Source organism: Serinus canaria, chromosome Z (assembly GCF_022539315.1).
Source record: "Serinus canaria isolate serCan28SL12 chromosome Z, serCan2020, whole genome shotgun sequence".
Taxonomy (NCBI): Eukaryota; Metazoa; Chordata; class Aves; order Passeriformes; family Fringillidae; genus Serinus; species Serinus canaria.
In genome coordinates, this window is record NC_066343.1 from 6,019,713 (window position 1) to 6,036,858 (window position 17,146).

General features: G+C 39.2%; 1 protein-coding gene across 3 annotated transcripts in view; it reads left to right on the plus strand.

Annotated features, from left to right (window-relative positions):
* The window catches only part of FBN2 (fibrillin 2), a 120,992-nt gene that overhangs the window by 57,601 nt on the left and 46,245 nt on the right, over positions 1–17,146 (plus strand). For all 3 annotated transcript variants that reach the window (XM_050986495.1, XM_050986496.1, XM_050986497.1), the window contains exons 19-24: positions 259–384; positions 5,377–5,496; positions 8,903–9,040; positions 10,355–10,405; positions 11,221–11,346; positions 14,319–14,546. In XM_050986495.1, the coding sequence (XP_050842452.1) occupies positions 259–384; positions 5,377–5,496; positions 8,903–9,040; positions 10,355–10,405; positions 11,221–11,346; positions 14,319–14,546 (789 nt within the window). The remainder of the gene's footprint in view (positions 1–258; positions 385–5,376; positions 5,497–8,902; positions 9,041–10,354; positions 10,406–11,220; positions 11,347–14,318; positions 14,547–17,146) is intronic.

The window sequence follows — 17,146 nt, forward strand, 5'->3', positions numbered from 1 at the left end:
AGTCATACAAATGACAAAGATCACTGTCTTTTGACCAAGGTCAAGATCATTGACCAAACTCAATGACGAAGGTCATTGCAGGAAAACATAATTAATCTTTTGAGAGTAACTGTGAACTAATTTTTGAGTTTGCTAGTGAAAAAAAAAAAATCTTCAAAGGCAGAGCAGAAATCTTTGCAGTAAAAACCTGGAAGTGAGTCAGAGCTTTGCAAGTCAGATCTGTCACTTGTGGTCACGGTCTGTCTCCTATCCCTGCAGACATTGACGAGTGCTCTGTGAACGGGCTGCTGTGTGACAACGGGCTCTGCCGGAACACCCCGGGCAGCTACAGCTGCTCCTGCCCCCGGGGCTACCTGTTCAGCTCCGAGACAGACACCTGTGAAGGTGAGGAACCTGCACGTCCTGTCAGGTCTGCTGTTTATTCTGTCATGTCAAAGCCAAACCCTCGCAGGAGTGATGACAGATACCAGAGGAAAAGGGAGAGCTGTGATGTTGCATGAATCTGCACATTTCTCTTTTAATTTCCCTGCTGTTTAATGTGTGTGTTAGTTGCTGTTGAATTTCTTTCAAAGTAATCATTTAATTTGATATGATAATGTTTTCCTTTGCTCAGCTGCAACATTTTTGAACTCCAGCATGTGCTTGCCTTTGATCACATAGCAGGAACACTGTGTCTGCCATTTAGGGAAGTGCATCTGTCTTGATCACAGAGTCTCCTTTTCCTTTTCTCCCTTCTTCTCTCCCTTCAGTCTGGGGTGATAGCTAATTCTAGATCAAATCTTATTATCTGTAATGCATTCCAGGACCTGGGCATTACTGCCTAGTAATACTAAAATTTTCCTTTGTTTTTTCAGCATAATCAAAATCGCTTTCTTCATAATAGTAACATTTATAAATAGTAATATTTCTAAATAATCTTTCTAATTAGTAATATTACTATTTAACACAGATGTTAAAGCAGAAAAAAATGTCATATAGCAGAAACTAATGAGCAATTTTAGTTATTTAAAAAAATACATGGAAAACTGTACCAAAAAAGTGAAATTGGAAGCATTAGCTTATGTGCCAACTCTTAATCAGTATTACGAGTTGTACAGTTTTACTGGTCTTCTCCTTTATTTTTTGTTTAGTTCCACAGTAAATCTCAGTATTTGTAATTAGTAGGAAGTTTTTATAGTAAATGGTTTTGCATTTCTTTGAGTGATGGGGAAGCTGTAGTTCTTGGTTGCAAAACACTTGTTCTATGAGCCAGTGTAATCATCCAGATTTTTCTGAAGTGGTGGAAGATATTACTGTCCTCAGCTCCTTATTATTATTGATCATGCAGAAGTTACTGCCATACAGCTAAGCAAACACATAGAAAGGAAAGTGGAAAAGTTTTAAATTCTGGCAGTATAAAACATTCACATGTTCTATACAAAACGTCTTCACCTCTTCCATGCAAAAGAAATTACATTCCTTTATATATTAATACATGTGGGTTTCAGAGGACACCTTTAGAAGTCAGTTCTTGCTCTTTTTGCATGTTACAAATTGGTACCACTTGTTCAGAGTGGGGTGTTTTTTGTGCCAACCCTCATGGATTTACAGAGCTTTCTGTGCCAAGCTGTCTCAGTGCCTATCTGCCCACAGGGCTCAGGAATTTATTCTCCAGAGTCTGTCATTGTGAGCAGTGTCAGTGCACTGCAAGGTTTCTGTCTGTGAAAACAATGTACTGTGTGCCCTTAATGTACATGTTTCTTGAGGAATCTTCTGACAGAGAAACTGATGTAGTGTGGTCAGGGGAGGTGCTCACTACCAAGAGCATCAGAGCCTAAAACACTGACCTAAAGCTGGGTGTGTGAGAAGCCAGAATGCAGACAGCCCAGCCAGTCCTGTTGAAATAAAATGTATCTGCATTTTCAAGCAGTAAACTTGGATTTATTTCTTAATGATACTATTACTGTTAATAAACCTTGAGTCTTGTCCTTAGATTGACGTCTAAATTTAGCCAGTGAGGTAAAAAAAGCTGGTCAGGAGGGGTTTTGTGTAAAAGTATCTGTAAAACTTGTTAAATGTGTTGTGTTTTTACTCATGTTGGGTAGGCAGTAGTAATGCTGGGTTGGCAGCAGAGAAAGAAATTATTCTTTTTCTGCCCAAATCCTGTTTCTCATAATTCGTTTTGGAGTTGTAAATTGACTGGTTGTAAAAACCTGCTGTAGTCAGGAGCTCTGTGTTGAGCACTGAAAATGCTCTGATGCTTATTAGTCACCAAGAAATTTTTAATATGACTCTCATCAGCAATTCTGAAGAAACAACAAAACTCTTGTTTTATTTGTAGTTCAGTTGAAATTTTTTATCATTTTGTTGTGAGGAGCAGGAGACTTGTTTGAGGCACCAGAGTCTGTGAAAGTTGAGATTTTTATGACAAGCTCCATGGTTTAGTTTGTGTTTCCAGTGACATAACTAGTTAAATGTAAACCAGATGTGCTTTGAAGTTCATTTCCAGGAATGTACAGTGGACTGTTTCAGTTTTTCTTTCTCTGACGTTTACAATGTATACTCACTTTAAAAAAAAATATATATAAAACACACCTCAATAAATATCTCCATACATAGCAGGTTTTATTTTACCATACAAAATAGTGTTAAAATCCATTTGGTTTGTTGCTTACTCTTTTAAAAATTACCATTTAGTATTATTATGAGAAGCTGTAGGGAAACAGGTTTTGGAGTTAGTTTACATTGTGCATGTGATACTTTTTCACTTGATTCAGCAGTGCAGTAATGCTGAAATGCACTTAATACCATCTTTTAATTTTATTTTTCTTTCCTGGATGGTGATTTTGGGATGCAGTCAATGCACTATTATCAGCCTATTGCTATTCAAATTTATTTGGCTTGGAGTTTTGTTTCCATTTTTCTTCTTAGCATAGTGCTAAAGTATATAAAATGCAGAAAGGCCTGGAGCACAGCCCATGAAGCCAAGAGAGCTGACTCTACTTTTTAAAAGGTGTTGAATTTTTGCCCCTCTATCTCCACTTATTCCCTTCTTTTGTTGTAGTTTCAGGGACACTGGCCACAATTGGTGTGGCCCTCAATTGTTTTTGTCAGATTTTCGTTTAAACTCTGAAAATTTGAAACAAAAACATGTCTTTTCTTAGAAGAAAATTGGTTGTACCTTGCTAAATGCCAGGGAAAATCAAAGATAAGCAAGATAACCTCATATTGCTCCCATAAATGTGAAGCAGTTTACCTTTCATGTATCTTCTTGAAGTGATGATTTGGATAGTGACAGCTGTCTGCTTTTTACTTTGTCTTGCACATTGATTGTGTCTGTGCAAACCCCTGTGTGAGGTCAGCTGACAGCTGTTAAAAGTGTGACACTTCACATGAAAATCACCCATTTTCAGCTTTAAATACCTTCACGGATGATGCCTGGTCCCTCATGGAAATTTCTCTCAAGTTGCAGCTTACTTAAAGAATGGAGGTGCACTTGTGATTGTTTGGATGGAGAATACATCACTTCCATTTTGTTAGTTTGTCCTGTCTTTTCAATTTTTTTCTTTTTTTTAAAGCTAGACAAACTTCTGAAAGCAAGATGGCAGATGGAGAGGAAGCAAAAGTGTGTCTTTGTCCCAGAGCATTTCTATTCAGAGGATTATTTGACACAAAGTAGATAATTAAGATTACTTTTTTTTTGTGTCAGAGTGATCTGTGATTTTAAGAACCACTCTGTTTTCTCTGCAAAAGCAGCAGAGAACACTCCCCACCACCAGGTATTGCTGGCTGGGGGAAGCCAGAGAGTGAGAAGCAACAGAGACAGGGAGCATTTCCTGGGTAATAAAAATTGAGGTAAGAGAGTATAAAATATATCCATGGGGAGGTCAAGGCCTTGGTGCAGAGCAGATAATTGCTGGTGAGGACTCCAGATTGCCCGCTTGGATGCAGAGGGACTTGGAGTTTATTCTATCAGAGCTAACAATGAGGCACATTGTCCTGACCTGATAAAGCCTCTTAGATCTTACATCCCTGTATCTGTGTATGATTAATCTGTAAAATGGGCAACCCACAGTTTAAAATCAGGCTTCAAAAGCATAAAGCTCTGTTGTTGTTCAAAAAGTTGCTGACAAAGACAAGTCCTGTTTGCTCTTTGTAGATAAGTCCATTAAGTAAAAGATCTGTGAAAGCTGGCATTTAAATTAGGTGCTTGCTTTTGGCATGAAGAGACATATCCAAAGTTTCCAAAGTTTACTTACTGATTCTGGGCATTTTTATCTCTTTCTTTTTTTTTTTTTTTTTTAATTAATACATTCATATTTTGAAATATATTTAAATACCTGTTGCTTCCTGTGATGCACATGCATGGTGAAAGGAAGGTTTGGTGCATCATAACAAAATAGCAAAATATATCTCTTAGAAAACTTTAAGAAAAAAATAGGGAGGACATTTCAGTTTGTCTTGAAAATGTTCTCTTGATGCTGTTAATATCACTAGTGCTTAGCTAGATACTACATTAAATTAAGATGGTTTAATTTATAGATATTACAGGATATTCCTGAAGCACTGCTAGCAAATATAGGCAAGCACTAAACATTTTTTACTTCAAGCCTGCCAAAGGGAACTGGTTGGAGTAGAATGTATGGCTTGATTCAGGATGCATATAAAAAAATCAGATTGCTTGGGTTCAGAAAGAAATGGTGGATATGCATCCACATTTTTTCTTGGAGAGAATATGTATTGTATCAATCTTAAAACTGATTCTACTAAAGAGAAAAAATCAGCAAATACTGCTGTCTGCAGGGGTCCTATTCTTGCATGTGAACCAGCTTAAAAACCTCACAGGGATAATAAACAGGATTTTGGGGCTAAAGAGAAGTACCATTTACAGTATTCCAATTACAACTGCTATTTCTTCAGCTTTTCCATAACTAGAGAATTGCACCCAGCATTGTGATACTTTGCTTCTGACAGAGTTTTCTTAATTCTTCCCATGGAGCCATAAATGGCAGAAACAATGAGGGCTTTGTTTGTTCTCTGCATGGTGTGGCTGGGAATGCCTTTGCCTTCTGTGAACAAAGAGTTTTGTTTTCTCACAGGACAGTTGTAGTTGATGCTGGAGAACTTTATGGCCCATGCTGTTGGAAATTAATTGTCCTTGTAGAAAAGGGCCATTTAATTAACACCTCCAAAATATGTGCACTTCAAAATGCAGCCTACCTGTCTGTCCTTGTATCTTTTGATACAAGCCTTGCTGGGAGGAGAGGAGGGGCAAATATTTCCGGCAGTCCTGGTCCCTCACAGTCCACAACAGCATTTAGAGAGTATAAATTACCATGGAATACTTCCCAGAAGCACTCTTTAGTCCTAATAATGCCTTTTGTTTCTGGATTACAGACATAAATGAATGTGAAAGCAGCCCATGTGTCAATGGTGCCTGCAGGAACAACCTTGGGTCGTTCCACTGTGAGTGTTCATCTGGCAGCAAGTTGGACCCCACAGGACTGATTTGTATTGGTGGGTGTTTACTCCTTTTATTTTCCCTTTTTATAAACATCTATCTATATGCACACACATATTCTACATGTATCTAAAAATGTGAGCATCCTTTGTTGATTCTTTTGGAAAAAAAGCAGAATGCTGCAGAGGTTTTATTGGAGTAAGCAGCAGCAGTTGTCTGCAGGATGTTATTGGCATTATCTTTGAAAGCCATTCATTAATGTAGGTTTTTTTCCTTGGCTTTCTAAGAAAATTCAAAAGGCTTGCAGTCCTCTGCACACTGCAGGTGTTTATAAGCTGCCATTTTTTCATATTATTTTTGTAGCATAATTGAAATTATTGTAGGATATGTGTGGTGCTCTGGATGTATTTCAGTGTCATTAATAAGTGGGTGTCATTATTAAGTGGATTCTTAAAGATTACTTTTGTTTTCATATGGATTTGTTTGGTGTTTTTCATTTGAATTTTCTTGTCACAGTTTTCTTAAAGTGGAAAAATGAATGCAATGACTTGAGCTTCTGTTTAATTATGGTATTCTTCCATGCCTTAATGTGTTTTTTAAGTGAATGTTACTTTTGTGCCTAAGCTTTCTCTTACATTTCCTTGTAGCATTACTGGCCGGTGAAGTTTATTATTGTTTTTGTAATTTTCCTGTTGTGGTAATTTCTTGATATAACCATGCTAACATATGCTTTTTGTACTTCTTATTTTTAATCTTGTGTTCTTACATCCAAAGGGGGCACAAGTTCACAAAGAGCCTAATTATAATAGTGTTCTGGATTTACTTTGCAAATGGTTTTCGTTGGGTTGTTTACAGTATGAGGTCCCATTTGGCCTGGATAGCTGTGACAAATAACAGAAAATATAAACAAAAAAATTAGCTGAGTTGTCAGATAAAAACTGAAGAACAGGATCCAGCTACATACTGTGAGCCTAATCATTAGTGTTTCATGTTAACAAAAACTGTCTCAGGAACCATGGTTTTCCACTAAAAGTGTGAATATGTTAAGACAGAAGGGTGAGAAGTAGAGCTGGTGCAAGATACACAGATTTTACTGCTAGAGCCCAGTTTTTCCACCTTGGCCAAAATTTCATTGGCATTGGAAGCAATGAGAGGGGAGCAGGCTGGGTTATTGAAAAATGAGTGAGGGGCTGGAGATTACAGGTGACTTGTGTGGAAAAACTTAAAAGTGTTCTTATTGTGCTAAGTGCTATTTTAAATCTCAAGCTGATTTTCCTCCGTAAAACCTGTGGAGAAAAACTTGTATATTGAATATATTTGCCCTATTCCTATTTTTTTTTTTTGACAGATTGCTTCTGTAAAGCACTACTGTAGCAACAGATACCTTGTTCCTGATCACAAATGAAAGGCTAAAATTGTATTGAGGTTTAGGATTTTTTGTGTTCTGCACAGGAATGATCAAAGTAAGATAATTTCTGATTCTGACAATTTTATTTTTTTAACTTTCAAATTTGCTCTCATGTCAGAACCAGAATCAGTACCACATTGTTCAGCATAGATGTGAGGCATTTCTCTCTTTCTGTGAGCTTTCCTGGGCAGAGAGAGAAAAATCCCTTGCTCAAATTACAGTCATTTGCCCTCAGATTAAGCTCAAGCCTTCAGCAAATGAGGGTTGTAAATTCAGCAGTTGTAATAAAAACTTTCAGCAATGATATTGACATACTTTGCTTGCCCATGGGCAGCTTTTGCAATATTAAGACCATGCTTGTGGAGGGGAAAAAAGGGGGAATTGGTTTTGAAGCATATTTGAAGTATACAAGTGTTTCATTGCTATTTTGGGAATTGCCCCTACCTTAGGGATACTGCCATTTGTGCTTTTTGAAATACACAATTTTGGATGCTTTTGACACATATTTTAGTCAAGATTTTTGGAGTTCATACAGTGCACAATAAGTAGGATGCCATCTGCCTGTATTATGCATATATTCTTCTTCAAGTCAGAATAAAAGAGATAAGAGCAAGAGAAGGAATGCTTTGATGTTGGATAATAACTCTTTCACCAAAGATTTTTATCTGGACAAAAGAGATGATGCTAAATAAAGGAATAGCCTGAAAAGGATATGACAAGCAGACTTTGGCAGGATAGTGTGGATGCAGCTGGTGTGAGCAGAAGCACCTGCTAATTTGGAAAATGCAAATAATTTTTGACATACTGGTTTTTATTTTTCACTCCTATAAAGTTGGAAAGCAAAAGTAAATAATGCTGAGTTCTGTATTTATGCACTTGTTCAAGTGTGGAGCTCTGTCCCGCATGTTTGAGACCAATGTTAACCTAAATAATAAACTGTTTCACACTTAGCTGTTAATGAAATACCCTGCCCAGTTTCTGGGGGTGATTTCACATTATTGGGTGAGGTTTTTTTACTGTTGCTTTAACCTAAAGAAAGGTTGTGCTCCTTGTGGCTTGCATCATTTTTAATGTGATTTGGTAGAAAATTTGAAGCTGTTTGGAAGAAAATAAGTTGGAATGATTTTGTCTTAAGCACATTGTTCCTGAACATAAGGTACTGGTAAAATATCTGGCTTTTTGCACATACAGTGCATGTAAATCTTAAAGTCAAATCCTATTTTCCTTTCATTATTGATCAAACTAAATTTGCCCGGGTCACTTTGAACTCTTGAGTGTGTACCTACATTTAAACCCCTCCTAGGCTGAGCTCCCATTTTAGGTATGACCTTACAGGCTGCTGTTGCTGCCTGATCACCAATCCTTGAGACAGGATTCCCTGTCTCAATAAATGTACCATTTGAGAGTAACCTTGTTAAGGTAGGGGAGTGTAAAAAGGTGTTGAAGGTAAAACTTAAAATGTATGTACCTGATTTGAGATCTGGCTGACTTTTCAGTGTAGCCAATGCAGCAGCAGAACCAGACCCCTAAAATAACATAGAACACTCCTATCCACCGCGTTTTGTTTTTTTTTTAAACTTCCTTACAATCTGGAAGGCTTCCCTTTGAGAAAGACAAGAACACCTGCATTTCAGAAAGGGTTCAGGCAGACACCCAGGAAAGGGAGTTCTGTGTTGGGATCTCTGCTTTTGTATATTTTAGATGGATCAGCCACTAGCTGAAAGAAATTAATAAATCCACTGCAATGTCTGGAAGACCTCTGCCAGCTGTGGGACCTGGATTGTAAAATGCCTCAGGCAGTGTGGTTTTGTTGGTCACTTTCATTGATAGTGCTATCCCTTTACACTAAAATAAAATATTTAGTTTAGATAAATATAGCACTATTTAGCACTATGTATCTAAACTGTGTACGAAATAACTCTAATGGAAGATTTTTCTTTTTAAAGAGAGCCTGTGCTCACTTGGTTCTCTGTCTGCTGGTGTCATGGATGTGGTATGCCAGCTCTTCTAGCTGTGACAATTCTGTATTGTTTTTGCTTTCTGTTCTGCTGCAGACAGCCTGAAGGGGACTTGTTGGCTTAATATCCGAGACAGCCACTGTGAAGTCAACATCAACGGTGCCACGCTGAAATCTGAGTGCTGTGCTACTTTAGGAGCAGCTTGGGGCAGCCCATGTGAACGGTGTGAATTGGGTATGCTCCACCATCCTGCATCTTTTGGGAGAAGGGAATGAGTATCACTAGTAGATTCTTATAATCTCTGTATATGAAAAAACCCCAAACAAGAAAACCAACCAACTAATCTAAACAAAAAACACCAAAACCAACCCCCCCTCCCGAAAAACCTATGAAAAGAAGTTGTCTTCTTTAGAAGTGATCTATTTTAGACTTGTAATCTGCACCATCAGGATCATTCTGAGGACTTTGAAACATACCAGGAAATAACATATGAATAAACCTCTTAATGGCTGCAATATGTTTCATCTCCACAAGGACTGTGTATTGACTGGGATAGGGGGGAGGTAAAGGGCTGAAACAGTAATGTGAAATATCTGGCAAAATTCATTTTTATATTGTGGGCTGTTAACACTTTTTCCCCAGATCTTTTCAAACATGTAGTTTGTGTACCATTATCGACTGCAGAAATAGTGCTGCTGTTAGATTGCAGGGCTAGTTATGGAAGCTGGAAGCAGCAGTGCTAGCTGTACTCTAGTTTATGGCAAAAATACCAATCCCCTTAAGGTTTGAAAAGTGCCACTGGCAGTTGAACTGGTGTCAAGATGTTTTAGCCTCTCGTTTCAATTGGAACAGTAACTGTGGGCTCATGTATCCCCCCTAACAAGCAGAATGCAGGCAGCATCCAGCAGAGCTTTTAACTGTGCAGTGCAGCAAAGGTATTCCTTTGGACTTCAGGAAGCAGATGGTCAGGTTAGACTGGAAAAACTGATCAAAATCTAGTCAATCTAGACAGCTAATCAGCTCAGATTGGGTGAGTTTGGGCTCTGAATTTCCTACTCTGCAAGTAGTTAAATTACAGCAAGCTCTGAAATTGTTATATGATGCTACATTTTACATGCATTTCCTCAAGTAAGCTCATTGCTCAGATCCATTATTAAGCTTTGGTGGGGAAAAAAAGCTGCAAACTGACATTAGTACAGTTTTAAATCTTCAGGCCTCTTGAAGGAATTTTACCTTTTAGCTACATGTGAGTGCAGGGATTGATCTGATTAGATGCTGATCATTTCACTAAGGAAAGCAGATGAGAAAGTAACAGTGTAAGATTAATTTCCTCAACTATTCACTTAGTTTAAACATGAATCAATAGTTTAAACATGAGTCAATAGTTTAAATATGAGTCAGTACTTTTCTTGATTGAGGCTAGAGCACTCCCCACCTTACAGAGTGAAATAATTAGCAAATTTTGAAGATCCATGTATTTTTAAATTTTCTGCTCCTGCCTTCCTGTCGCTCTAAAGCAATAACAATACCTCTCTGGCTTGATTCCAGACACAGCTTGCTCAAGAGGATTTGCCAGAGTGAAGGGTGTTACCTGTGAAGGTGAAGTTTTTGCTTCTTACTCAATGTTATATGTAATAAATGAAGAAGATGAATTAATAGTAATAACAAAAGGTTTTATTTTCACGACCAAAAATGTGGTCCTCGATAGCCACAGCCAGAGACAGCGTCGAGCTCGGGATCGGCGCTGGGTGAAACTCAATCCGACCTCTCTCACTCCGGATCCCCCTCTGTTCACAAATGTTGTCTTCCTCGGGGCTGTTTTATACAGCTTTTTCTGCCTGAGGCAGAGGTGCCCCCATTTCTTTTGTCACCCCGCCTATGCATGAAGTCTCTTTTCTCTGTGCAGGGCTGGACAATGCTGTTTCTGGGAGGTGGCTGGTGTTTGATCGAGTTATGGGAACCCGGTGTTCAGCTGTATGTTCCTGAGACTCTGGTTATCTTGATTGAAGATACTTACCAAGTGTTCATGGCTCTTGCAGAGTTCCCGGGATAGTCCCGGGAAAGGCTCATCACTGCGCCGGCCTCGTCCTTTTGCTTGCTAATTCGGCTTTCTTTCCTTGCTGCCATCTGGAGTTTCACAATTTCGCTGTGGCAGTCTGTCTCCTGAGTGTCAGTGGTCTTAGGCTTTTGGATTTTTGTTACATACACAATTTTATTCACAACTTTATTTTATGCATATTTCATATAAGCATGAATTACCTCAGATCACATACTACACTCAATATGTCACTTTTTTCCCTGTCATAATAGGGGATTCACTGTATTATTTCTTTCCTGTCACTTAAAATTCTCCATAAAGCTGTAGCTCTCCCCTTGGAGCCAGCAGGTAACTGAGCTCTTTGTTTCCCCGACAGACGTGAACGAGTGCGAGGTTTTCCCGGGGGTTTGTCCCAATGGGCGCTGCATCAACAGCCGAGGCTCTTTCCACTGCGAGTGCCCCGAGGGGCTGACCCTGGACGGCACAGGGCGAGTGTGTTTAGGTAAGAGCACGCCCCACTCTCACAGCTGTGTCCCACAGCTGTCCAGAGTCGTTCTTCAAGGGGCTGGAAAGAAAGCGTGGTTTATTTCTGAATTATCCCAGGTAACGTGCCTGCTTAGATGTCAAATATCTGTGCCAGTTCAGAGAGGAGTTGTTAATGCCTTCGAGGAATGAGTTTGCTTTGAGGCTTGTTTTGTCCTCGGTGCAGTCAGTAGGCTGTGCTAAAGTGCTGTCCCTGCTCTGACTCCTGTTCAGGAGCAGCAGTGATGGATGGTGAGCACAAATATGCTGGTGCAAATCACTCTTTTTATTTTCAGTGCACAGGCCAGTGTGTGGTTCTTTTCTTGACATTTGGGTACACTAGTACGAGATTTTTCCTGCACACTTGGTTGATTTGGCTTCTGGTTGACCTTCTTTGCTGCTAATGGGATGGACCCTTGAGTATAATAACCATAATTAACTTTTCTGGAAACCTTATTGTATTTTCCTGGTGTCACACTAAGCCTAACAGTCAGCTTTTTTGTTTTTATCTGTAGTCACTGCACTAGTAAGTGAATTGAGTAACATAAATGTAGGGAGGGGTTTTTTTGTTTGTTTGTTTGTTTGTTGTTTTTGGGGTTTTTTACCTTCTTTTTTTTTTTTTTTTTTTTTCTTTTTTTTAACCACAAGAGCCACAGAAGGGTCATTTCATAAATCAGAATGTCTGGTACAATAAAGGAACAGATGTGGCTGTCCCATCAAATAAAAGGGTCGTTTAATATGTGATAATACTTGGTACAGTAAAGAAATAAATGTGTCTGTCCTGTCAAATACACAGAATCCTAGAAAGCAGAGATGTGAGTGTAGGGATTTATCTTTATATGGGGAGACAACAAAATAAATTCTTGTACATTTATGTGGCATAGGAAGTATTCAGAAATTTAACTGTAGTGCAACATCAGCAACTTCAGATGGCTGAACATTGTGCAGAAATGCAGAGTCTTGAGCAGGAGCTGAGTGTTAATGTGTGCTTGTCTTCTGCCAATTGACAGGGCTGATTTAAAAAACACAGACACCAATGGAAAGAATGGTGTTTTGCTAAGAATATAAAGACATGTAAGAAAATATACAATGGTATTACTAAGAATATAAAGGCAACACAAAAGTGAAATAATTCATTCCATAAAACTACACGATAGGCTTTAGCAACAAGTAAAACTAAGCAAGGTAGTGCCCCTAATCATTACTGTATGAGAGAAAGGATAGTGATTGAGAAAGATTCATCCCTAGTTGCCTAAATGCCTCACCATCATCCAGATCCTCAGTGGCTGGGGAGCCCCATTCCCAGTGAGGACCTGGAGAACCCTTCCCAGCAATTGGGAAAATCCTGGACAGTGTGTCCACTTGTAGCTGGGGTTTCCAAATTCACCCCGAAAGTGTGTCCAGTTTTATAGGCCCAAATCACCAAGTCAAAGCAATTTGATTATATTTTTAGCACAGAAGCTTTTGGATCTGGTGGCACATGTCCCATCCAGCAAGGACTGGGACTTGGCCAGAGCCCAGTCCTCAGCTTTGGAGAGTTTCCCCTAAAATACCCCACAAACAGGCCTCTATTCATGAAGAAATTGATGCCTTTTCCAGGGCTACCCAAAAGCAGAGGCCAGACAAAATTAAGGGAATAAAAAGTGGTTATGTTTATTGAAGGGCCTTCAGGTACACTTCCTGAAGACAGACAAAACCCTGCCAGGGCTTGCAACCAAAATGGATGACAGGTCACAGGTTTTTATACTTTTATAAGTTTGGTCCAGTTGCATATTGGGGGTTAATCTTCCAATTACATTTGCAATTCCATTACAGCTTCAGGTAGAGAAGTAATTTACCCTGTTTGCTCCCCCCAACTCACTTCTGTTTACATTTCTTGCGGCCTGAGTCAGTGAGGTGTCCTTGATTCCCAGGCCTAGAGAGGAATTGTTTTGTGTGACCAAAATATGAAGACAGTAGCTTGCTCTGTATATAGAGCTTAGAGTTATCCACTAAAGAATTGCAGGATGATATAAAAATACATAAATATATGAAAAAAATACAAGGTAAAATCCTATGGCATCAACAGCACTTAGAAATTTCTGTTTCTTAAAATAGATACGTTCTTTATAGATAACTATACAAGGTTATACAGAGCTAGCATAAGCACTTTTGTAATCTCTTTTTAGCTAAATAATACTGGTGGTGTTAATCACAGTACCCAGGATTCATCTTGTAAGTCAACTCCAGCTGAAATCTGCTGCTCAGGCCTCAGCACATATGTGGAAAATGCCAATCACTTGTTTTTAAAATTTTAAAATAGTAATAAAATGGTTATAAAAATAGCAGTATAATTAGACTAATACAAATTTTGGACAATTTGGATTAGGACAATATGAGACAATAATGACAATATGAGACAATAGAAACAAAGAGTTACGGACAGTCCGGGTTCCATTTTCTGGGCAAAATAAGCCTGAAAAAGGACCCCATTTAAGAGAGGATTAACCCTTAAAAGCAACAGCCTCTTGCATATTCATACATCTCATACATGATGCATAAATTCCATTCAAACACAGGATTCTGTCTGGGCAGTGACAGCTCCTTCCTCTTAATCCTAACCGGCTGAGTGAGGGGGGAAGAGTGAGATGGGAAGAAGTTCTTTTCTTCTGATAATGGAGCAATAAATTCTCTTTCTCTGAAAGATTCAGGTGTCCTGTTGCTGCTATCTGCTGCCAGTCCTTTCTTTAAAAAAAGTATCTTACATAGCATAGTTTCTATTTTAACACTTTGTTATAACCTAAAACTATATTTAACACACGGCTTAAGAAAATTAACACGGCATAACTTTGTAACGCAACACATATAATGTTCATTTAAATATTTGCGAAAATATCATAAAATACTCATTTTTCACAATGTAATAGCCGAGGAGAGGCATAAACGCCTGTTTGTTGTTGTTGTGGAGCGCAGATATCCGCACGGAGCAGTGCTACCTGCGGTGGGAGGAGGAGGAATGTGTGCAGCCCGTGCCCGGCAGGCTCCGGATGGATTCCTGCTGCTGCGCCCTGGGGGCTGCCTGGGGCTCCGGCTGCCAGCGCTGCCCCGCGCCCGGCTCCCAGGAACACCGAGCCCTCTGCCCCAGGGGCCCTGGATTCTCCAACAGGGGGGATCTTCTCACTGGCAGGCCGTTCTACAAAGGTGAGCCTTCCTCCTGGTGCCTGCGGGGTGAGTGTGGGTGCATCCCAGAGGGAATGCCATAGTTTGAGGCTGCTTGGCGTACTTGAGAGATGGATAAAGGCCTGAAAGAGCTGGTGGTGCTAATGAGCTAGGAGTGTGCTGTGGGAATCTATAATATTAGAGGGTTTTGAGAAAGCTGCAGAATGCAGGCAGAAAACCTATGGAAAAGTTTATCTAGCAAGATATTAGAAAGTTTTCAGTTTAATAATGGAGCTCTGTGTGTTGTGTTTTAAGGGTTACAAGCAGGTATTTTATTTGAAATAAGCAGGCATTGTTTTAACCAAAGGTACGTGTGCTTATAGCAGTTGGATAGAAGCACTATCAATATGCTTCTGCTTTGAGTGATTGGTCAACAAGCTTATAAAGCTGACACATTAAGTTCTTGGTCTGCTGCCTGGGATGTGAGCTGATGGCATCTTCCCATTGTCATAACCATGTAGTGAGAGTGATGCTGGAAAATAAAATAGCTCAAGGCTGTTCCTCAATAGTCCCATCCCATTTGTGATTTGTACATAGACCCCAGCCAGCAATAGGTGTTCCTAGAACAGAGGCTAGACAAGATTAAAGTGGGTGTTTATTGAAGGCGTTCAATAGGTACAGCTTGTCAAAATAGTCAGAAGCCTCTGAGAGAGGCTACACCCAAGATGGAAAACTGTTGCAGAGTTGTGAGGGTCCCCAAGATGAGGTGAGAGATTAAAATCTTGACTCCAAGTTCTCAGAAGGCTGATTTATTATTTTTTGATATTATATTATATTAAAAGAAAATTATATACTAAAGCTGTACTAAAGAAAGAGAAAGGACACATCAGAAGGCTGGACAAGAATGAGTAATAAAAACCCTGACAGGCCAGAGTGCTGACACAGCTGGACTGGGATTGGTCACTAAGTTAAAACAGTTCACGTGCTGGGTAAACAATTCTCCAAATCACATTCCAGAGAAGCAAAACATGGAGAAGCTGAGGCTTCTCATCTTGCCAGGAGAAGAAATCCTGGCGAAGGGATTTTTCAGAAAGTATCAGGGTGACAGAAGAGGACCACGAGTTTTTCACCCAGGTTTGGTCCATTTATGTGTCAGGGCTTAACCATCCAATTAGAGCTTCAGGTAATTAAGTAATTTACTCTAAGTTTGCCCCCCCCAAATTCTGACATTTGTTTATGTCTTTCAGGGCCTGAGACAGTTAGGTGTCCTTCAGTTTCATGCCTAGGGAAGAATTGTTTTGCCTGAATAAAATGGGAGAAGAGTAGATGACAGGCTATGGAGTTTTAGAGTATACACTAAAGCAGTACAGGATCTGAAAAACATAAAGGCTGAATCCTAAGGCATCAATTCTGGTGTCTGAGGATTAATTGTGGGTGCATCTGTGAAGGTATCCTGAGGAAATTCCTGGGTTTGAGGCTGCTTGTTAAGTGTGCTTGAGAGATGGGATAAAGGTATTTGCCTGAAAGAGCTGATGGTACAGCTGAGGGGATTCTCTGCTTTCATGGGAGCTTGAGAGCAAAAGGTCTGAATTGGGTAAGGAGGAGAAGGAAATTCCTGAAAGGAGAGGAACTCTGAATTACAGGAATAGTGCAAAATATGTATGTTTTTTAAGACAGTGCTTCGCAGGGAATAAGCCAAGCATCAAATGGTGTGAGAAATGAGTTATTTTAGATGTAAACATAAAGTATTACTAAAATTTGACCAGGGCTCTCTGAGAGACTGAAGAAGGATGGATTCTTTCTCTGGTTTGCAAAATCAGTAAGTGATTAAAATGAGAGGGTGTTTGTTGTGTTGTGATCATGAGTGCAGTGACCACAAGGATCTTCAGTGATAAAGGAGTCACATAAAAGTATTTTATCCAGTTCTTGTTAGCTTCACCTCCTGTAGAGCAATAACAGTACAGAATAGGCTGGAAAGTGTTAAAGCAGACCCAAGTTACTTCAGATGGCTGAAATCTGAGAAGAAAAACTAGTTTTCTGTGCCCAGAAGCTCAGGTGGTCCAGAAATTTGCTAGGGTGTTATTTTTGGGGGGTTTTTTTTGTTGTTTTTTGTTTGGTTTTTTTGTTTGTTTGTTTGTTTGTTTTTTGGGTTTTTTAAAGGGTATATTCTTAAGCATTTGTCTAGGAATATTTTGAGCTGCTTTAGCAGGCTAGAACAGGTGAGACCTCTGCTTCACCATAAATAATCTCTGCTTTTCAGGAGTCATTACTCTCAGACAAAGCTCTTGATTTTCATTGATTTACTAAAGAAATAAGGAAAATAACAACAAGAACAATAGCAACAATGATTTTATCAAGACTTGTTTCATTAAAAAAATTATTTATTTGATAAATCTTGTCTAGGCTGAGATTTTCTGAGGTTTGGCTTCCTGTTTATATGTTTCTTAATTTGGACCACTATTGTGTTCCATTTACAGGAATGAGTGGGAGATAGATGGTTTTTTTTTGTTGAAGATAATTCTCAGTTAGGGACATTGCCTCAGCAGATTATTTCAGAGAGTGTAGGAGAGGTCATTCAGCCTTGTCCTGTGCAAGATTCTTTAACAGTTTGTGTTACTCAGCATTGAGGAGAGGTGAAGCTT